This window comes from Oncorhynchus clarkii, chromosome 23 (genome assembly GCF_045791955.1).
Source record: "Oncorhynchus clarkii lewisi isolate Uvic-CL-2024 chromosome 23, UVic_Ocla_1.0, whole genome shotgun sequence".
Taxonomy (NCBI): Eukaryota; Metazoa; Chordata; class Actinopteri; order Salmoniformes; family Salmonidae; genus Oncorhynchus; species Oncorhynchus clarkii.
In genome coordinates this window covers 10,851,572-10,875,029 of record NC_092169.1, presented here as the reverse complement: position 1 = coordinate 10,875,029, position 23,458 = coordinate 10,851,572, and the positions used below count along the sequence as shown (strand labels likewise).

At 45.2% G+C, this 23,458-nt stretch overlaps 1 protein-coding gene and 1 pseudogene across 9 annotated transcripts in view; both read left to right on the top strand.

Moving 5' to 3' along the window:
• Positions 1-226: 226 nt before the first annotated feature.
• LOC139381753 (arylsulfatase I-like) lies at positions 227-2,749 on the top strand (annotated as a pseudogene).
• Positions 2,750-13,398: 10,649 nt separating this feature from the next.
• The window catches only part of LOC139381196 (calcium/calmodulin-dependent protein kinase type II subunit gamma-like), a 135,212-nt gene continuing 125,152 nt past the window's right edge, over positions 13,399-23,458 (top strand). For 7 of the 9 annotated variants that reach the window (XM_071124634.1, XM_071124630.1, XM_071124636.1 and 4 more), the window contains exons 1-2: positions 13,401-13,567; positions 14,533-14,627. In XM_071124634.1, coding sequence (XP_070980735.1) covers positions 13,503-13,567; positions 14,533-14,627 — 160 coding nt within the window. In that variant the 5' untranslated portion in view covers positions 13,401-13,502. Of the gene's footprint in view, positions 13,568-14,532; positions 14,628-23,458 lie in introns of all 9 variants that reach the window. The other 2 variants (XM_071124635.1, XM_071124631.1) reach the window with 1 other exon arrangement.

The following is a 23,458-nucleotide window of genomic DNA, read 5'->3' as shown; positions in this document are numbered from 1 at the left end:
ACAGACACACACAGCCCAGACAGACACACACAGCCCAGACAGACACACACAGCCCAGACAGAAACACACAACCCAGACAGACACACACAGCCCAGACAGACATACACACACAGCCCAGACAGAAACACACAACCCAGACAGACACACGCAGCCCAGACATTGCTTCGCAATCCTGGTCTGAATCGGAGTAACAGATCTCAGACATACACTACCCTCCAGACTGATGATGGTTATGAGAGGTGCTGTCAAGTCGGACTTCCCTCTGCTCGGAGGGGCCATACTAGGCTGTCTCTGCTGCGTGCCTCTCGGCCTCATCTTCATCCTGGTGGATGACCAGGGCTATGGGGACGTGGGCTACCATGGCTCGGACGTCCACACTCCGGTCCTGGACCAGCTGGCTGGTTAGGGGGTGAAGCTGGAGAACTGCTATGTCCAGTCAATTTGCTCGCCCTCATGCAGCCAGCTCATGACTGGACGGTGAACATTGCATGTTGTTTTGAATAGGTATGTATGTGTTTGGAACAATAGTTTGAAGGTTCTAACCGTGATCCCTGACAATAAATTGGTTCTGACAATCTTGCTTTAGCTCTCATCTCATCTTCCCCTCCTCTCCCCCTTTTCCCAGGTACCCGATCCATACGGGCCGCCAGCATTCCATCATCCGGGCGCGCCAGTCCCTGTGCCTGTCCCTGTGCCGGTCCCTGTGCCAGTCCCTGTGCCTGCCCCTGTGCCTGCCCTCAGATGCACCCACCCTGGCTGAACGACTGCAGGAGGCAGGCTACAGCACCCAGATGGTAGGGAAGTGGCACCTGGGCTTCTGCCGGCCGGGCTACCTGCCCACGGGCCACAGCTTCCATAACTTCTTAGGCTCCCTGACTGGCAGTGGTGATCACTTCTCCTATGAGAGCTGTGACCAGGCTGAGGCCTGCGGCTTTGACCTGCACGACGGGGAGAGACGACCTGGAGCTGAGCAGTAACTACTCAGCAACACTCTGCATAAAGAGGTGAGGTCATCCTTTACACACATCTTTCGTGGTGTTGTAATTCATGTACGAAAAGGAGCTTGTCTAGTACTAAACACTACTGTGCATGTTGGAAACAGAATGAAGAGGTTTTTAGAGTGTTCTTGATAAAGTGATTCGCATTTGATTATAATTGGGCACTTCAAAGTCTTCAGCTATTTCAAAGATTAGGACACAACAGAGTTGATGTCTTTTACATAACGTCTCAGTTATATAAAGAAGTAACCCAGACCTGGTGGCCTACTCCTCTTTCCATCCAGGGTTCAGAAGATCCTGAGGGCCCATGACCCCTGGAAGCCCCTCTTCCTGTTCCTGGCACTCCAAGCCATCCACACACCCCTGCAGGCACCAAACCACTTTCTGCGACGCTGCAGTAGCCCGGACAACTGCCTGCGACAACACTATGCAGCTATTCTGAGCTGTGTGGACGAGAGTGTGGGGGAGCTGGTGCAGGAGCTGAGAACCAGTGGCCTCTATCAGAACTCTGTTCTGGTCTACTTCTCAGACAACGGGGGCCAGCCTTTCTCTGGGGGCTGCAACTGGCCCATGCGTGGAGAGAAGGGTACCTACTGGGAAGGGGGAGTGCGAGCAGTGGGTTTCGTCCACAGCCCATTCCTGAAGCGGAAAGGGAAGGTGAGGCACTGATCCATGTTTCTGAATGGTACCCCCTCCCCCCGTTGTCTCTGGTGTGGGGGGGCATCAGCCAGGGGCTGCCCTACCCCCGCACTGAGATCCTGTTCAATATCTTTTTTTAAAATGTTTTTTAACTTTTTCTCCCCAATTTTGTGGTATCCAATTGTTGTAGTAGCTACTATCTTGTCTCATTGCTACAACTCCCGTGCGGGCTCGGGAGAGACGAAGGCTGAATGTCATGCGTCCTCCGATACACAACCCAACCAGCCGTACTGCTTCTTAACACAGCGTGCATCCAACCCGGAAGCCAGCCGCACCAATGTGTCGAAGGCTACACCGTGCACCTGGCAACCTTGGCTAGCGCGCACTGCGCCCGGCCCGCCACAGGAGTCGCTGGTGCGCGATGAGACAAGGAGATCCCTACCGACCAATCCCTCCCTAACCCGGACGACGCTAGGCCAATTGTGCATCGCCCCACGGACCTCCCGGTCGCGGCCGGTTACGACAGAGCCTGGGCGTGAACCCAGGGACTCTGATGGCACAGCTGGCGCTGCAGTACAGCGCCCTTCACCACTGCACCACCCGGGAGGCCTATCCTGTTCAATATCGACCCGGTATCTCGATGGCCCAGTGAGGCAGACTCCAGGCCATCAACAGCTTCGGCATCTGGGACACAGCAGTGCGGGCAGCCATACGGGCTGCAGACTGGAAGCTGCTGACTGAAAATGTAGGGGAATGTGTGCCGCCTCAGACCCTGCCCGGGGGGGTCCAGCAGTGGCAGGACATGGGGCAACGCCGGGACCCTTATGAGATGTCAAACCTGGCTGATGCACGGCCGGAGGTGGTCAAGATACTGCTGGCCAGACTGGCCGAGTACAACCAGGTGCCCCCCCCTGACGAACCACCTGATGACCACATGGTGGACCCCTCAGCTCCATGGGGGGATGTGGACACCTTGGCTGGATAAGGCGAGGCGCCAGGGGGCAGCAGGGAGGGGGAATAGTAGTAAGATGAAGCACTGTAAGGTGTGCAAACTGCAAGCCCTCTTTAAGAATGTGGGCTCCCAGATGCAGAGGTCCTCTCTGTTCTTTTAGTCCTCAGAGGGATGGAAGGAGCACGTGGACAGACAGGCAGGACTGACAGACTTACATGAGACTGGATCTTAGTCACTGGCTGTCCCCTGGCCACCAAGGAGGGTGCAACTGTAAGATTGATGTTGAGGATGAGTTTTTGACGTCTCATCTGCCCATCAACAGGACAACATCAGAATGACACTCAGACACCCAGAGGGATATTTCTTGAACTTTTTTAAAAGTTGTACTTGGTGATATAATGGACCGTCCAGGCTACACGCTGCTTATGGCATACTCCTCTGTTGCCTAACCAACTCTAAACAACACCTCACTGCATCAAAATCATAAATTGGGGAGTGGCCAGCATAAACTCAGCCAGAAATTCTGTGGCTGTTGTGCTCTCCAGTGCGGTCACAGTACAGTACACCCAAAACCCAAGCCACGTTCCAGACATACACTTTTAGACAAAAAGATTCCAAAAGGGTTCTTCAGCTGTCCCCATAGGAGAACGCTTTCTGGTTCCACATAGAACCCCTTTGGGTTCAATGTATTACCCTCTGTGGTAAAGGTTCTACCTGGAACCAAAGGGGTTATTCAAAGGCTCCTCATATGGGGACAGCTGACAACCCCTTTTAGGTTCTAGATAGCTACTTTTTTTCTAAGAGTGTATGTGGCTCACACTGTAAGTGTGATATACCGGCTAGCAAATCACGGAATGTGAAAGAATGCAGACGTAACTGGAGCAGACTGGATCAGGGTGACACTTAGGGTTTGGATGTGTCACATTATAGAAGCCAGATCACATCAGATCAGATCAAATCTGAGGCTTGCATCTCTTGCCTATAAGCCATTTGTGTAGGAACTAATGTGTGATTATGACTGTACTGTATATAATGTAGGTAACATTCAGCAATTCTGCAGCAATCCCACACACAGAAGGGAGAAACACTGTACATGTCTTATTTCCAGCAACAAGCTGCCTACTACTTCCCTGCCTCCTCCTTTCTCCCTGCAGCCAAGTCTCACCCTTCCCTCTTGTCTGATCTCTCGCTCTTTCTCCCACTCTCTCTCATTTCATCTGATTTTCTCTTGCTCTTTGCCTCTTTCCTACAGCGGTAGGAACATGTTCTTCATCCTCCTCCTCCGCCCTCTTCATCGCCTTCTTCTCATATTCTTCTTCCTCCTCACTCTTTCTCCTTTCATTCGGGGATCAGGTCAGTTTGTAAGTAATAGGCAGGATGCATGTGAGTCAGAATTGAGATCTGATGTACAGAGTTACATAAACAGAAAGGGAGAGGAAGGCTTCCGAGGGGGGCAACAAGGCCATGCTGTTTGAAGGCCTTATCTGTTCTCTCGCCATTTGAAAAGAGGTACATATCCTGACATACCGGTAAGTGTCTATGTATAGCTTGATGCTAATGGTATACTGAAATGCGTTCTGCCGTTTGCGGCTTTCCATTCATAAAGAGACTCTGACACAATGTGTTGGTGATTTTGTCACTTGTGTTGAACATCTGTGTGTACAGTCGTGGCCAAAAGTTTTGAGAATTACACAAATATACATTTTCACAAAGCCTGTTTGTATGATGGCAATTTGCATATACTCCAGAATGTTATGAAGAGTGATCAAATGAATTGCAATTAATTGCAAAGTCCCTCTTGCCATGCAAATGAAATGAATCCCCCAAAAAAACATTTCCACTGCATTTCAGCCCTGCCACAAAAGGACCAGCTGACATCATGTCAGTGATTCTCTCGTTAACACAGGTGTGAGTGTTGATGAGGACACGGCTGGAGATCACTCTATCATGCTATATGAGTTCGAATAATAGACTGGAAACTTCAAAAAGAGGGTGGTGCTTGGAATCATTGTTCTTCCTCTGTCAACCATGGTTACCTGATAGGAAACATGTGCCGTCATCAGTGCTTTGCACAAAAAGGGCTTCACGGGCAAGGATATTGCTGCCAGTAAGATTGCACCTAAATCAACCATTTATCGGATCATCAAGAACTTCAAGGAGAGCGGTTCAAGTGTTGTGAAGAAGGGTTCAGGGCGCCCAAGAAAGTCCAGCAACCGCCAGGACCGTCTCCTAAAGTTGATTCAGCTGCGAGTTCGGGGCACTCCCAGTACAGAGCTTACGCAGGAATGGCAGCAGGCAGGTGTGAGTGCATCTGCACGCACAGTGAGGCGAAGACTTTTGGAGGATGGCCTGGTGTCAAGAAGGGCAGCAAAGAAGCCACTTCTCTCCAGGAAAAACATCAGGGACAGACTGATATTTTGCAAAAGGTACAGGGATTGGACTGCTGAGGACTGGGGTAAAGTCACTTTCTCTGATGAATCCCCTTTCCGATTGTTTGGGGCATCCGGAAAAAAGCTTGTCTGGAGAAGACAAGGTGAGCACTGCCATCAGTCCTGTGCCATGCCAACAGTAAAGCATCTTGAGACCATTCATGTGTGGGGTTGCTTCTCAGCCAAGGGAGTGGGCTTACTCACAATTTTGCCTAAGAACACAGCCATGAATAAAGAATGGTACCAACACATTCTCCGAGAGCAACTTCTCCCAACCATCCAGGAACAGTTTGGTGACGAACAATGCCTTTTCCAGCATGATGGAGCACCTTGCCAAAAGGCAAAAGTGATAACTAAGTGCCTCGGGGAACAAAACATCGATATGTTGGGTCCATTGCCAGGAAACTTCCCAGACCTTAATCCCGTTGAGAAGTTGTAGTCAATCCTCAAGAGGCAAACAAACAAAAACCCATAAATTCTGACCAACTCCAAGCATTGATTATGCAAGAATGGGCTGCCATCAGTCAGGATGTGGCCCAGAAGTAAATTGACAGCATGCCAGGGCGGATTGCAGAGGTCTTGAAAAAGAAGGGCCAACACTGCAAATATTGACTCTTTGCATCAACTTCATGCAATTGTCAATAAAAGCCTTTGACACTTATGAAATGCTTGTAATTACCTGTATACTTCTGTATTCCATAGTAACACCTGACAAAAATATCTAAAGACACTGAGGCAACAAACTTTGTGGAAATTAATATGTGTCATTGCGTGTGTGTGTGTGCACACATTCCATATAGATATATGCATAGTACTATCATCACAGCCCAAACACTGAAACTGTAATCTGGGAATGAGATTAGCCAAGAATGCTTTGAATTAACGTTGGGGCTTTCTGAAGCCAGCCACTACAGCTTTAAACTCCAAAACTCAGGCCCTGTAGGTCTAAGGCAAAAACCATATAGCGAGCTGATTCCTGTGAAGTGACACAAGCTATAAATCACCGAGGTGAGACACACAGTGTGCTGTCCAGGAGGTCAGCTGGGGGGGAGTGACCTTTAATGACGTCACAGCGATCCGTCACACAGCAACAACGGCAACATAAGCAGTCTGATATGTTCAGAGTCAGAAACCTCTAGCGTTTTGAGTTGAAATTAAAGAAAGGGTTGTGGCCCTGGAGTGAAGTCATGTGTAGTACACATGAACATAGTGTGGACAGTGGATACATACTGTGGTATAAACACACTAAAACACAGCAGAGCTGTTAAGCGGTCACCCTTTAAACCTGTGTGATGACCAAAAAATGGGCAGGGACACATTTCCAGTGTCCCTTGGTAAAGGGTATTAGCCCTTGGATTGAACTGTCCTTTTAAATAGGTCATTAGTAGAAACCTATGGTGTTGTAATTGACAGCCTGCAGCTACAAATACCTGGGTGTCTGGTTAGACTGTAAACTCTCCTTCCAGACACATTAAACATCTCCAATCTAAAATGTAATCTAGAATCGGCTTCCTATTCCGAACCTAAAAGCATCCTTCACTCATGCTGCCAAACATACCCTCGTAAAGCTGACTATCTTACCGATCCTCGACTTCAGCGATGTAATTTACAAAATAGCCTCCAACACTCTACTCAACAAATTGGATGCAGTCTATCACAGTGCAATCCGTTTTGTCACCAAAGCCCCATATACTACCCACCACTGCGACCTGTACGCTCTCATTGGCTGGCACTCACTTCATACTCGTCGCCAAACCCACTGGCTCCAGGTCATCTACAAGTCTATGCTAGGTAAAGCCCCGCCTTATCTCAGCTCACTGGTCACCATAGCAGCACCCACCTGTAGCAAGCGCTCCAGCAGGTATATCTCACTGGTCACCCCCAAAGCCAATTCTTCCTTCGGCCACCTCTCCTTCCAGTTCTCTGCTGCCAATGACTGGAACAAACTGCAAAAATCACTAAAGCTTACCTCCCTCACTAGCTTTAAGCACCAGCTGTCAGAGCAGCTCACAGATCACTGCACCTGTACATAGCTCATCTGTAAACAGCCCATCCAATCTACCTCATCCCCATACTGTATTTATTTATTTATCATGCTCCTTTGCACCCCAGTATCTCTACTTGCACATTCATCTTCTGCACATTCTACCATTCCAGTGTTTCATTGCTATATTGTAATTACTTCACCACCATGGCCAGCTGTATATAGATGTTCTATGGTATTATTGATTGTATGTTTGTTTTACTCCATGTGTAACTCTGTGTTGTTGTATGTGTCAAACTGCTTTGCTTTATCTTGGCCAGGTCGCAGTTGCAAATGAGAACTTGTTCTCAACTAGCCTACCCGGTTAAATAAAGGTGAAATAAATAAAAATGAATAAACAGTAATGATATCCCACAGTTTGCCAGAAAATGGAAAGGAACAGCTTTATGCAGATACCTACATGTTTTTAATTAGGGTTTTTCAACATATGATTTTGCCGATAATGTCTTGGCTCATCTTCCCTCTGTGCAGAAAGACATAGCGACTCAGATACCACAGGTGCCTGGTTGCACTTTAATTGGGGAGAACAGGCTCATCACAATGGATAGAAAGGAATAAATATAATGGTATCAAACACATCATTTCCATGTGGTTGATACAATTCCATTCACTCCATTGCAGCTATTATTATGAGCCGTCCTTCCCTCAGCAGCCTCCTGTTTTCAGATGCAGTATATAGTAAACTATATGTACTATATTCGTTTGGGTGTTTCACCATATGATTGGGGATAACAATGTCTTGCTTATCCTTCCTCTGTGCAGATAGACAGAGAGATAACAAACAGGCATTTGGAAAGAGGTGCAGAGATGTTGAGTACAGTACTTTTTTCCTTTCCTGTGAAAGAGAGAGAGTCAATAGGGCTGGATGAGGGAGGCGATGAGGGAGGCGGTGCTCTCAGCTCTTGAATTCTTGCCCAACCTCTACTTATCAGCTGTGCTCTACACACCATGCCAATCTTCACTCCTAGTCTCTCTTCCAGTTGAAGCATGAACTTGGAAGTGAGGAAATGCTCTTGAAAGATATTTCCATCCACCAGCCAAATTGGCGTAATTCTTGTTGAGTGAGTCACTCAACCTCAATGGTACCGCTACTGTATCTCTCTCCACTGCTGTGGAGTGGAGTTGTTTACTATGGAACGTGGAAGCTCTTCAGCCAGCCGTGGCTGGAGGTGTTTGCTACGCGTAGACATTATGCAATGTAATACAATGATGACAGGGCAACAAAAACAGGAATAGAGGGGAGGGCTATATTGTCTCAGTGTGTGTATGTATGTTTGAATTGGCTTGTGGAGAATCAGGTCTTGTGTAGAACTACCCACATGAAATAATGCTATAGTATAATATGGTATAAATACTGTAGTATTACTATATTTACATACCATAGTATTCACTGTACTGTTTCTGCAGACTTTACTGTAGTATTTTTGACGACTTTAGTACACTCTTGTATTTATTGTAGTGTTTTTGCAGACATGACTGTAGTACTCAACATTTTATTGTACTATATTTTACAAATAATTTTTCCTTGAGCAAATTTACCTTAACCTGTAGGCAATACTGCAGTCTGAGCAAATAATTCAGCACTTCTGCTCTTTTTATACAAGCTGTAGGGAACACAATATATGGCCTATTCTTGGAATGCAGGTTTCTCACTCATGGGTGGCACACATTGGGATATGGTGGGAGTGGAATAGGTGGGTGTATGCAAATCAAATACTGTACAAAATTCTATAGTAAGTACTACACATGATCAAGGTATAATACAGTTTGGAGTATAGTATTCTACAGCGTACTATAAAATTCTATAGTAAGCACTACACAATCGAGGAATACTACAGTGTACAGTATAGTATAGTATTCTACAGTACACATATTTAGTATCTTAATTCGATCACTCTTTTGTTGCTGAGAATTTTCCTGCTTGGCAGGAAATGCAAACTTCAAATCAAATCAAATTGTATTTGTCACATGCGCCGTATACAACAGTGAACAGGTGTAGACTTACAAGCCCTTAACCAACAAGCTTTAAGAAGTTCAGAAGAAAAACATGTTAAGTTAAAAATAGATGCGTAAAAAATTGAGAGAAAAAGTAACTGCGGTAAAATGACAATAGCGAGGCTATATACAGGGGGTACCGGTACAGAGTCAATGTGCTGGGGCACCGGTTAGTCAAGGTAATTGAGGTAATATGTACATGTAGATAGAGTTAAAGTGACCATGCATAGATAATAAACAGAAAGCAGATAATAAACAGAGAGTAGCAGCAGCGTAAAAGATGGGTCTAGGTAGCCCTTTGATTAGCTGTTCAGGAGTCTTATGGCTTGGGGGTAGAAGCTGTTAAGAAACATTTTGGACCTAGACTTGGTGCTCCGGTACCACTTGCCTTGCGGTCGCAGAGAGAACAGTCTATGACTAGGGTGGCTGGAGTCTACAATTTTTAGGGCCTTCTTCTGACATTGCCTGGTACAGAGGTCCTGGATGGCAGGAAGCTTGGCCCCAGTGATGTACAGGGCCGTACGCCCTACCCTCTGTAGTGCCATACCAGGCAGTGATGCTCTCGATGGTGCAGCTGTAGAACCTTTTGAGGATCTGAGGACCCATGCCAAATCTTTTCAGTCTCCTGAGGTTTTGGTGTGCCCTCTTCACGACTGTATTGGTGTTTTTGGACTATGATAGTTTGTTGGTTGTGTGGACACCAAGGAATTTGAAGTTCTCAACCTGCTCCACTACAGCCCCTTCAATGAGAATGTTGGCGTGCTCGGTACTCCTTTTCCTGTAGTCCACAATCATCTCCTTTGTCTTGATCAAGTTGAGGGAGAGGTTGTTGTCCTGGCACCACACAGCCAGGTCTCTGACCTCCTCCCGATAGGCTGTCTCATCGTTGTTGGTGATCATCGTCAAACTTGTTGATGGTGTTGGAGTCATGCTTGGACATGCAGGCATGAGTGAACAGGGAGTACAGGAGGGGACTGATCACGCACCCCTGAGGGGCCCCCGTGTTGAGGATCAGCGTGGCGGATGTGTTGTTAGCTACCCTTACCACCAGGGGGCCCAGTGTATTTGTAGTGTACTTGAGTTTTTAAATGGTTTCTAAAGTTTGTCATTTCCACTTTGAAAGGTCTGACTTGATTTGCCATAAAGAAAAACGTATCAACCCCAAAAATGGATAATTATTTGTATAAATCCCCAAATCATGGTCTGTTTTTTGGCCTGGCGCGTATGGAATTACTAATTTAGCCCCTAAGCCTTCATGGAGTTGCCACTTGCTGATGTGTTTAATAATAATCACTCAAGTTATCCACTGCCACTTGTCAATATTCCAAAATTCAAAAGCCATTCGCGAGCATCTTGTGTCCCGCCGCGACCTGTTTTTGTAACATGATTTGCTATGAAACACTGCCAGACAGACCCACTCTATGGCAATAGATAGTGAGAATGTTGTAAGAACAAAATGGCACCAAAGCACACACGTTGCCACTCGCCAGTCACTTGATAAGCTGATTTAGCTAATGTGGTCTTCCAGCTCAAGGTGCCTGCTAGCTTCTACTATCTAGCTTCATTGACAAACACAGAGATGGAACTTAGCTAGCTAGCTAGTGATTTAGGGCACCGATAAAGAGTGTGTAGCTTGTGCTTTGCAGTACACTTACTAGTTTTTCATTAAAGAAATTACTTGAGAAATACTGCACCAAACACCTTAGCTAGATGTAAAATTGCGAGACTAAGACCTTCTGGGCAAAAACAACAAAAATAACCTGTAATTCTGACTATTTTGAGGAAGTGGTAGGGGCTATGTTGTTGCTACAGTGACACAACAGGCAAAAACAACAATAACTGCCAGGGTAGGAGATAGTGAACATAACATACCCACATCGAACCACACCCCCAAGAGTCAAGTCTCGTTTTTTTCTTAATGAGCAGCAGAAATGTCCAGGCAAAATCAGTGAGTTCAGCTGTCCTTTAAATCTAGGAGACAACCACCATTGCAGCACTACACCACCAATGGAATACATCATAATAACACATAATATTGACAATTGGTACATTCAGGAGAGGTCAAACGGCACTGGCTTGGAAATGGATACTGTTTGCATAGGACCATGCATTCTTTCACTAATCACCCTGATACATACAGCTTTTATTTGGCAAAGAGGAAAGTGGCAACTACCTCTCCTCCTCCTCTCCCCCCTCTTCTCTTTCCTCTCTCCTGTCACGCCCTGACCATAGAGAGCCTGTTATTCTCTATGTTGGTTAGGTCGGGGTGTGACTAGGGTGGGTCATCTAGGTAAATATATATCTGTGTTGGCCTGGTATGATTCCCAATCAGAGGCAGCTGTTTATCGTTGTCTCTGATTGGGGATCATATTTAGGCAGCCACATCCCCTTTGTGCTAGGTGGGATCTTGTCTAGGTATAGGTGCCTGTGAGCACTACTCTGAGCTTCACGTTTCGATTGTTCTCTTTATTGTTTTTTTTTGTTTTTGGAGTTTTCTATTCCCTAATAAAGGATGGAAACATACCACGCTGCATTTTGGTCCACTCCTTATGACGATCCTCTTTCCTTTCTCTTCCTATGATCTGACATCCCACTGTTACCACCCACCACTCCATCCTGCATGCTGAAGTCTTGTCTGACATGAACATCATAGAAAATGCTGCAATTAATTTTGAGGCACCTGTGCACCGCTCTAACTAGGCTTTCATATCAGTCAGCCTCCCTGTAATTACAGCAGAAGCCCGGAGCACAGCTCTTGTGTTCACTGCAAACACTCTATAATCACTGGCACTCTCCCTCCGCAACGTTGCCTGACTGTGAAGGGCTTGCCCAGTTCAGAGACGAAGTTCCGGGTCTGTGAGAGAAACACACCCACGAACAGGCTCACATTGACACATACTGTATCTCTCTTTCTGAATAAAAAAAAACGAACACACAAACAGTCATTGCTTAAAACACACACTGACAAATACAGATATGTAATTTATCTGAACAGATATACACGAACAGAAGCACAGCCTTGTACAAATTCTGTCTTTTACTCTCTCTATACAAACACGCATGTGTGCACACAGACAGACAAGGATCGGGAGCAGTGGCAATACACTTAAACATACTGTGAAACAAGTCATACTAATACTCCTCATCAAGAATTCATGAAAGCTCAGATAAACCGTTGCAGTGGAGCATGCAATTACATCAAGATGATGCTTCAACAACTTACAGTTAAGTACTACTCTAAGGCTAAGAAGAGACTTAACAGTAATTAGTTCAATTTTCTCAACCTATAACCCCAGAGGGACGAGACACACATTTCTCCACGGCAGCAGCTCTCTGGATTTATGAGCATGTTATGATGGAGACATTAGTACAGATAATGAAGTAGGCAGCTCTTCCAGACTCCTGGGGAGATGGGAGTCACATCCTTCTGATGAATGTTGAAGCTGGGAGGGGGGGGGGGTTAAAGGGGCCAGCAGGGGACAGCTGGACATGGGAGGCCTAGGGCATGATGACAGTGAAGACCATTATGTTACAAAATGGGTTCATGTCAGGCGATAGTAGAGGAGCTCCATCCAGTATAGGAGGGGCAGTCAAAGGAATATGTTGAAAGGTCATCGGTAGGAAGGAACACGTAGCAAGCAGGACAGGAGGAAATGTGTGCATGGGTGTGCAGGTGACATGCAAAGGCAGCGTTGCGTTCTGAAAAGGAAGGCCGAGCCGTAGAGTGGACCGTGAATCAGAAGTGCTGAGAGACAGGTATGGATTGGCTCTGGGGGTTTGTTGCCATATGTGTTTGATCGTGATTAAATCCTATCAAATTCTATGCAAGGCAAGTCGGTGTTACACCTGATAGATCCCTTTCAACCCATATGGATATCAACCAAAATCAGTCAAGGCCTACTGGTAGACCTAGTCACTTCACACCATAATTTTTCAGGAAGATTATCTTTACAGTAGGTTTATCTTTTCCGTATCTTTACAGTTCAAATGTCTACACTGAGAAATTCAGAGGTGGAAATCTGCAATATTCACACTTAGATATAATTTTATGAGGTCACTTTCATTTAGGCTTTCCCTATCTCTGTGCCAATGCAGCATCAGATCACGTATGCTTTCTTCTCGACTACCCTCGCAGGATAACGCAGCCCATATAATCTGTTCTGGGGTCAGTGTTACTTTAAACAAAGATTGATAATAGGCTACCTACAGCGTTTAGGTAGATGAAGCTGATCCTAGATCAGTGGCGCTCGAGACCAGAGAGGAAATATCGCGTTACTATCCTTTTTTTCTCTCTACCTCAACCACCACCACTAGGGCTAAAACCACTACTATTTTCTCCCCTCTGTCGCTCCAGTATCTCCCTTTCCCTTTGAGTTTACGAGATCTCCTCCCGAAACCTGAGCGAGGCAGTCACGGAAAAGAGAGGCGATACCCTCCTGCACAACATGGCTGCAATTGTAACCTCGACCAGATTTACAGACGAATATCAGCTGTACGAAGAGCTCGGAAAGTAAGTGACATGAACATATATCATCCTATTGTTGTTATACATTTTCCTGTACTGCTTCGTAGACTCTCGCTGTGCGTGTCTAGTCCACTGTTGACAAGACAAGGATAGGTTGTCAAAAACAGGAAAGGCATCCCCCCCGCAACGAAGAGATGATCGCTTCTATCCTCGTTCAGGGAGCTTTATAGTCCAACAACATTTTATTAGAATAAGGTTACATATCGAGCTAGTGTCGGAGGGCTTGCGTGTACTGAGTTTACCATGCCTCGGTGTGCCATAGATATGGGACACCTAAACGACATCCGCTATAGGTATAGTGTTTATTTATCTCAAGGCAACAACTTTCCCGCGATCTATTTTTTGTATCATTTGTTTTACTTTTTGGGTTATTTTTCCGTATTGTTTTGTAGAGAGCCACACAGGGATGAACGCTACACTGACTACTTGTGTAACCATCTAAAAAATGTATCCAATGTGTTTCATTCTGTGCGTTGTAACATTGTAGCACACGAGTACTACACGCATAAACCACCAAGTAGAAAGATACTTTGTAACCCGTCTGTTCTATCTTTTGCAGTTAGCAGTAGCTAGTTATTGTGTACGCCCAACTCCACCTATAACCATACATTTTTAGTTTCAAGTATGCATGATGAAATCATAATAGACGGTAGACCTATGGTAGGCTTAATACAACACTCAGTTAGCATAGCCTACAGTAGATTTGACATGTTTTGGTTTATTCCCTGGATAGTTTTGTGGTGCTCAAGTTACTTCTGCACACTAGTTCCTGTGTAGGCTTACAATTACAATTTCCTCTGAGCTGATTTCCCTCACACGCAACAAATGAGGGAGACACCCAGAAGCACTGCAAGCAATTTCATCTAGTTTTCTGGGATTATAATCTAAAATATAAGAGTTGTCACATGATCTCATGTTGCTGTTTTGTTTATTAATTTGTCTCATTGCAGGGGCGCCTTCTCCGTTGTCCGGCGATGCGTTAAAAAGTCCAATGGCCAGGAATTTGCTGCTAAAATTATCAACACAAAAAAACTATCAGCAAGAGGTAAGACAGAGGGAAACATTACACCACTTACTATGCCGTGTGCTTTGATGCCTGTGACATTGTTTCGACCAATCAAAATTCAATAGGAGATCGACACCGGAGAAGGTAGTCTTTTCATTGTTGGTTTATTCAGTTACCCATGTGCACATGAAAGTGCTTGATCCATGTAATATCTAGTTCAAACAGCATAATACAATTGCATTATATGTTAGTGTTACATAGCCGTTTCAGCAACTTGTCAAAAGGTGTGTGCCAAATTGCATGGTGTAGGTAAGTGCGACATATTTTAGGAACTATGACTTCACAGAGCTCCTTGTTCAATGGGATAAACAGTAGCATTCACCTCATGATGTTCCAGTCCAGCAGGACATATTGTTACTGTGCCTGCCTACCCCAGAGCCATAGCTCAGCCACTGTCTGTGTGTGTTGCATTTGTTTACTCTCTATTCCTGCCCTCAGCAACCGAGTGTGTTTGTGAATACAGATTTGCCGGAGGCCCATTTAGAAGGATCTGGAGCGCCTTCGTGTTGTTTCGTCATAGCTGTGGTCACAATACCTCTATTAGCTGCTAGGGCTACACCAGTGTTTTACATTTTCTCCTCTCACGCTATCTTCCCCCCTCACCTTGTGAGATCCCCTGATCAGAGACGTGGAGTCCAGACTGAAAAGCATGTCCTCTTGGCCGGAGGAGACTGTCACGCTTCAGTGTGGATATCATCTGCTCTAATCAAGCCTTGGCCAGGAGGGCTGCACGGGGAAACGTGAGACATGGCCAATCTGCCACTGCTGCGGCGCCAGAGACAAAAAGGCTCCGGATCTATTTTGGGAAAGTGGACGCGGCTGATACCTATTTGTTCAGGTATCGAGTTGGCCCATCTCCTGTTTGCGCTTGACATCGTGATGGAGATGGATATTAATTAGATTTTTCTAGGCCTCAGCACTTTCTCTCTCTGTCACTGTGTGCATTAGGGCATACATTTCCATGACTAATGTCAAACAGCTAATGCCATGCCTGTCACACCGTAATTACACTGCAATTCAATGTTTGCGTCACCAATTTTTGGAAGGCATTGTTGTCGCAGCCATTTCGTGCGTCAGTCCCGGCTGCCAATTACTCCAAGAAGAAATCTTCCGGAAGCACAGTCTTAGCTGTGCTGACCGGGTATTGACTTGTTAATCCAAGCAGTCTTTTACTGCTAGTCGTAAAAAAGTACCTCTTTCCCGTGACAAAACTGTTGCAGATATGGCCTCTCTGCCGCCTTGAGAAGGCTTTAGCGATGGCCATGGAGCGGCAGTGGAGGTTGTTTGATTATTAGGAGAATTACAAAGGCCAGCCCTCGGTGTGAGGTTGTTCCGTCCTCTGGGGATGCCAGCTGAATTACAACCTCCCCCCTCTGCCCCACTCTGCCATGGTCTCAACGGAGGGGCCAGTAAAACAAATAATTTATTTTAAAAAAGCCTTAAAAAACAACAACAGGTAATTAGATCTGCTGTGTTTTAGCTGCGGCTGGCAGAGATCCCGTCAAGTAACCTGGCAACTGGGTTCTTGAAACTGTTCATGATGTTGGCTGCCACAGAAGGAGAGGAATGCTCCAGTCCTATTGAGCTGAGTAGAGGAGAGCCAAGCTGAGCCAGAGCCCCTTACCCCCCTCCTCATCTCCTTACTGCTCCTCATGCCCACTGCCTTTAATCAGAGCCGAAGGCCCTGAGCATGCCAATGTGTTTTACACAAACCGAAGCTGCAATCATCTGCCATCATGAGGCTGTATTTATGTATAAAGTTAAAGGCATGCTCTGGAACTTTGGCGACTACTAAGCATTTTGTAAACCTCCCGCCCTGGGCTGGATGTGTCAATGTGGTGTTCACACATGCATCATTTATGAGCAGAATTGCTGTTTTACCTCAAACAGCCACAAGCAACTGTTTTTCTGGAAGCTGTGCTGCACCATTTCCCCTCCATTTTCCCCCACGTTGGCCAGCCCCTTAGCAATTCATGTTATAGCCAATAAGCTTCAGCCCCTCGCCATCTGAGTGAAAGCTAGCGAGATGTACACACAGCAGAGCGAGAGAGAGCGAGTATAGCGAATAAAGCCTGGCACGATGTGATGCACCCCTCCTAGGGACGGCATGGGAGATTAACCATACCACCCCCCGGCACATAGACTATTGCAGCATAGATACTGAAGACTGAGACACGGGGGGCTGGGAGAAACTGTGGCACTGTCCAAAGTTACACACAGACTGGGCCAACCAGGCAGGATATAACACCACCCACTTTGCCCAAGCACTGCCCCCACACCACCAAAGGGATATCAACAGACCACTAACTTTCTACTCTGAGACAAGCCTGAGTATAGCCCACGAAGATCTCCCCCACTGCACAAGCCTGAGGGGGAGCAAAACCGGACAGGGAGATCACGTCAGTGACTCAACCCACTCAGGTCGTGGTATAGTGAATAAAGCCTGGCACGGCATGATGCACCCCTTCTAGGGACGGCATGGGAGAGCGCCAGCAAGCCAATCTCTTCAACAGGAGGAGATCTGGTGAAGACAAACAAGCCCAGTCCAAACAAACTATTAGCAGACAGTGCTTGGTGTGTGTGTTCATTCTGTATTCTCTGTGTGATGTGTGTTTAGAAAAATAAATTTTTTTTTGTTGGTGCGAGTGGGGAGCTTTGCAGCATTTGTGCAGATGAGTTGAGTGCATGATGTGAGTCGGATTAAATCCCAGTGTGTGTGGCTGCATGTGTGTCATAGAGGTCAAGCCAGTTGACTGTCGGTCGGTGACTATGCCTTTGGACTGTGTGCGTGTCTTAACCCAGTGCATCAGGGCTAGCTGAGTTGCCCATGCCAGCAGGCCTGGTTGTATATTGGACGTGTTCTGTTATATTATGGCTCTTGACAGTCAGTATCAATCAATCAAATTTATTTATAAAGCCCTTCTTACATCAGCCGATGTCACAAAGTGCTGTACAGAAACCCAGCCTAAAACCCCACACAGCAAGCAATGCAGGTGTAGAAGCAGTCTCTCACCCCCCCTCTCATATTACTCACCAGGTCACTCTGGACAACTTTTCTTTCTCCACCATGTGTGTGTGTTTGCCTGCCTGTGGGCATGTGTGCATGTGTCATTATGCCTCTGCATGGATGGTCTTTTTTAAATGTACCCTGTCACTCACAGAGTTTGCTGCAGGGTTAGGGTTAGCTGCTTGGGACGTGAGGGTCTGGCTGGGTAATAAGGGGGGAAGGGGAGGATGCTCTATGTTCCTGCCTGGCAGGATGGGATGGAATGTACGCTGAGCCTGATCCTGAGCCCTATAGCCTGAGTGAGCAGCCTGAGAGGAGAGGAAAGGCAGCGAGGCCCCGGATGGTGTCGAGAGGCTGATGGAACTGTGCTGCTGAATAATTGACACTAGCACAAGGCTCTGCTGGATAGAAATGGAAACATGGAGAGAGCCTTTCTCTACCTCTTTCCATCTCTCTCTCTCTTATTCTCCATCTCTCTTCTTCTCCCTCTTTCCCTAATCCCAATCATCTCTGTATTTTTCTCTCTCCCTCCTCCCAATCTCTCTCCCTCCATCTCCTTGGAAGGCTTCCTCTGTGCTGCTCGTTAGAGTCCTGGTAAACGTAGCAGTACTACCATGGTGAATCTTTAATGGAACGAATTGTGCATTTTTTATGACACCAAGCCAAGTGTGTGTATGTGTCTGTGTGTTTGAGAGAGAGCGAGGGTGTGTGTGTGTGTGTCAGAATGTGTGTGGGTGCATGTGTTTTTATAGCCTACTATATCTTTGTGTGATGACAGATAATGCTATTCAAATAATGAAGTTGTCCTCCAAAATTGGAAAAAGAAATATGGATTGTTTATATAAAGATAGCTTGGAAGCTATTTTGCACAGCCAGTACTTTCCTGATTCACAGTGACCTGACACTGAACGTTTCGGTTCGGTTTAAAACATTTTGTAAACATTAAATGCATTATTAAATATGACGTATAAATTATTTCAGAGCTGTTTTATTTAAATGCCAAAGCCAAATATTGAGAACATTCAATTAGGTCGTTCTACCTCAAAAACATTTCGACTCCCTCCCATCATTTATGAAGTTAGTAACAGTTAAGACTAGCATTCCTGAAACATTATTTTGTTGAAATATAATATGATCTCTGAAAAATTAAGCTAATTGATTGCACCCAAATCGGCCATTTTAATAGATAAGATTCAGATAATATTCAATGAATATAGTACCCAATTTAGACCAAACTTCTTCCTACCAATGAGTAAGGAGGACTGGCGGTATAGCAGGAACAGTCAAAACCTGTTATTTTCCCACACTACTTTGTGGTAAATAATAATCACTTTTAAAGTTGCTTCAAGTGCAGTTGCAAAAACCTTCAAGCGCTATAATGAAACTGGCTCCCATGAGGACTGCCACAGGAAAGGAAGACCCAGAGTTGCCTATGCTACAGAGGAGAAGTTCATTAGAGTTAACTGCACCTCAGATTGCAGCCCAAATAAATGCTTCACAGAGTTCAAGTAACAGGCACATCTCAACATCAACTGTTCAGAGGAGACTGCGTGAATCAGGCCTTCCTGGTTGAATTGCTGTGAAGAAATCACTACTGAAGGACACCAATAATAAGAAGATACTTTCTTGGGCCAAGAAACACGAACAATGGACATTAGACCGGTGGAAATCTGTCCTTTGGTCTGATGAGTCCAAATCTGAGATTTTTGGTTCTTACCGCCGTGTCTTTGTGAGACGCAGAGTAGGTGAACAGATGATCTCCACATTTGTTGTTCCCACCGTGAAGCATGGAGGAGGAGGTGTGATGGTGTGGGTATGCTTTGCTGGTGACACTGTCAGTGATTTCAAGGCACATTTAACTAGCATGGCTACCACAACATTCTACAGTAATACGTGATCCCATCTGGTTTGCGCTTAGTGGGACTATTTGTTTTCCAACAGGATAATAACCCACACACCTCCAGGCCGTGTAAGGGCTATTTGACCAAGAAGGAGAGTGATGGAGTGCTGCATCAGATGACCTGGCCTCCACAATCACCTGACCTCAACCCAATTGAGATGGATTGGGATGAGTTGGACTGCAGAGTGAAGGAAAAGCAGCCAACAAGTGCTCAAAATATGTGGGAACTCCTTCAAGACTGTTGGAAAAGCATTCCAGGTGAAGCTGGTTGAGAGAATGCCAAGAGTTTGCAAAGCTGTCATCAAGGTAAAGGTTGGCTACTTTGAATATATATCAAATATATTTAGATTTGTTTAACACTGTTTTGGTTACTACATGATTCCATATCTGTTATTTCATAGTTTTGATGTCTTCACTATTATTCTACAATGCAGAAAATAGTAAAAATAAAGAAAAACCCTTGAATGAGTAGGTGTGCCCAAACTGTTGACTGGTACTGTAAGTATTCATCATTCTGGAGATGTTTGTACAACTTGATTGGAATCCACGTGTTCAATTCAATTAATTTGACATGATTTGGAAAGACACACGCCTGTCTATATAAGATCCCACATTTGACAGTGCATGTCAGAGCAAGAACCACGCCATGAGTTAGAAGGAATTGTCTGTAGAGCTCCGAGACAGGATTGTGTCAAGGCACAGATCTGGGCAAGGGTAAAAACATTTCTACAGCATTGAAGGTCCCCAAGAACTCTTCCTAGAGCTGATCACCTGGCCAAACTGAGCAATCGGGGGAGAAGGGCCATAGTCAGGGAGGTGACCAAGAACCCAATGGTCACTCTGACAGAGCTCCAGAGTTCCTCTGTGGAGATGGGAGAACCTTCCAGAAGGGCAACCATCTCTGCAGCACTCCACCAATAAGGCCTTTATGGTAGAGTGGCCTGACAGAAGCCACTCCAAGGTATGAGTAGGTGTGTCCAAACTTTTGACTGGTACTGTATATATTTTCTTGTGACTATTATTTAATTTATTAAAAGTCATCATCTCTTCTAAGCTCAGGCAATAGCAGCCAGACAACCATCTAACGTTATCTCTGTTCTCCCCAACGAGTCATAATATTTAATTAGGCTAGTAGATGGTTAACTAGATAGTAACTGCACATGCTGCAGAGCTGTCTGACTAAATCACTATTTTAGTAGTTCAACTATCAATCGGGTAGACCTACCTCATGAACTGTCTCTATGCCTCTCGTCTCTGTGTTGTGTACATTCCTCTCTCATGTGGTCTGTGTGCGGAGCCGGTAAGAACAAGCGCAATGGATTCCGGTCATTGTAGTTAATTACCATGTTTTCTGCGCTGAACTAGGTTGAATATTTAATTATTGAAAACTACAACTCCCTACAGCATCCCACAGATTGTTCTTGATTTGATGTCTCTCGTGCGCTTGATAGAGAAACAGCACATTGAGCTCACAAAAAAACATAATCATAAATGGAATTCAAGTAATTGAACCAACATCGATTAGTTGTTTTGTAATAATAATACAAATATATATATTTCAGCACTAGGGACATTAAATTACAGTTATCCTACATTACATTATACTGTATTGCATTAGACTGGGTCTGATTGATTACTTCTGTTAGAATTGTCATATAAGCTCTCTGAGTTTTTCTTCTTCTGTATTTGAGTCAAACTGTAGTCTGATTTGTGTATCCTAAACCTCAGGTTTGTATTGTGCTTCTTTCCGTGTGTGTATGTGTGCGTGTGTGTGTTTGCAATCCGAGGAGTGTTGGGTAATGACTACTCATAGAAGGGGACGTACTACCACTGTTCAGTCCAATTCACCCTGGATGTGTTGTATGATGTCACTCTGGATGTGTTGTATGATGCCACTCTGGATGTGTTGTATGATGTCACCCTGGATTAAGGCAGAATTAATAAGCACCACACACTGCAGAACTTTGTGTCCTTATCCCCGGCGTCAGTATGAAGAATGGCTGGATTTGTGTTTGCTACTTTCTTTTTGCTTCCTCTAAGACTAAGACGTCGGAATCAAAGACAAATTGTCTTATCAGACAAAAATGGGATTCTATTGGAGCACATCCACCCCACAGAGACATATGGAGAACAAAGACAGGGAGGAAATAATGGAAGTTATCAATCTGTCAACAGGTACTGTACACAGCTCTCTGTCTTATTCTGCCCACCCACTCCATTGCCTTTACTTTGAAGCTAAATGTGTGTGTGCGTGTGTGCGTGCATGTGTGTGTGTATGTGTGGCAGTTTAAAGTACTGCAGTATTGTAACGTGGTTGTTAGTGATGTGAGTGTGACTCTGCCAGCTCTGTGTCAGACTACCCTGAGGAATCAAGTCCCTTCCTGAAAAGCGTGCTGAATCGTTGCTCTGGGTGTGGAGGTGTGTGTGTGCGCACGTACATGCACACGCTCAGGGTGACAGTAATGCTCTAACCAAGCTGACTTTCTCTCTTCCACTGTCTTTATCTTTATCCCTCCCTCTCTCTCTTTCACTCTCCCTCTCCCTGCCCCTGCCTCTCTCTGTGGATGGTAGTGGTTTCTATGTCAAGTGTCTGTAGTGCAGTAGTAGGTACCTGTGTTATATAGTGAGCCTGCCAGACCAGGCAATGGTTGTGGCTCTCTGAGCCTCTGAGGCATGAAACAGGATAATCCCAGCCTGATCACAGAGACATGCTGTGACACCCTCAATCAACCTGTCGCCTGGCAATGAGCAGCTCTACTACCACTGCTACTGTCTCCTAGACCTAGTCTGGCCTTTATTTGATCTATCACACCAGACACTATACAGAAATCACTAAATATATACAATCACGTCCATAATTATTGGCCCCCTTGATAACGATGAGCAAAAAAAATAAAACAAATACTGAGCTATATTGTATGCAATTTTTTTGGGGGGGGAGTTATTTTATACGAATACAATTGCCCAGAGAAAGAGATTTTGTCTAACAAGTAATTTAAAATAATCTAAAAACGACAGGGCCCTGTTTTCAATACTCTAGCATTGCGCGGATAACAACACTGAGCCTTTTTCTAAAATGTTTTATGAGATTGGCGAACATGTTGGGAGGGTTGCCAAAGTGCTCTATTTTCATGTCATCTGACCATAGCACTGCCTGAAGTTTGATAAACGGCATTGACACTTGGATTGGAACTGGTGCTACGGTCAAATGACATGAAAATAGAACTCTTTGGCCACGCACACCAGTGGCGGGTTTGTTGTGGAAAAACAGAAGCATATGCTGAAAAGTACCTCATACCTACGGTAAAATATGGTGGTGGGTGGATCTTTGATGTTATGGGGCTATTTTGCTTCCAGGACATTTTAGCCCAAAACCTGGTTGCCTCTGCCAGGAGGAAGACACATGGCCGCAAGTGGATCTTCCAGCAAGAGAATAACCCCAATCATTAATCAAAATCCTCAAAAATCAACATTTTACAATGGCCATCTCAGTCTCGGGACTTGAACCCCATTGAAAACCTGTGGTTTGAATTGAAGAGGGCAGTCCATAAGAACAGACAAAGGATATCAAGGGCCTGTGAAGGATTCTGTATGGAAGCATGGTCTAAGATCCCTCCCAATGTGTTCTCCAACCTCATAAAACATGTTAGAAAAATGCTCAGTGTTGTTATCCTCTTAGTGGGAGGGTACTGGAGTATTGAAAACAGAGGTGCCAATCATTTTTACCCCTTTTTTACATTTCATTTTATTACTCGTTAAACAATTGTATTAGTATAAAAATAAAATAATACAAATATTTGAGCATACAGTATAGCTCCCGAGCGGCGCAGCGGTCTAAGGCACTGCATCTCGGTGCTTGAGGTGTCACTACAGACACCCTGGTTTGAATCCAGGCTGTATCAC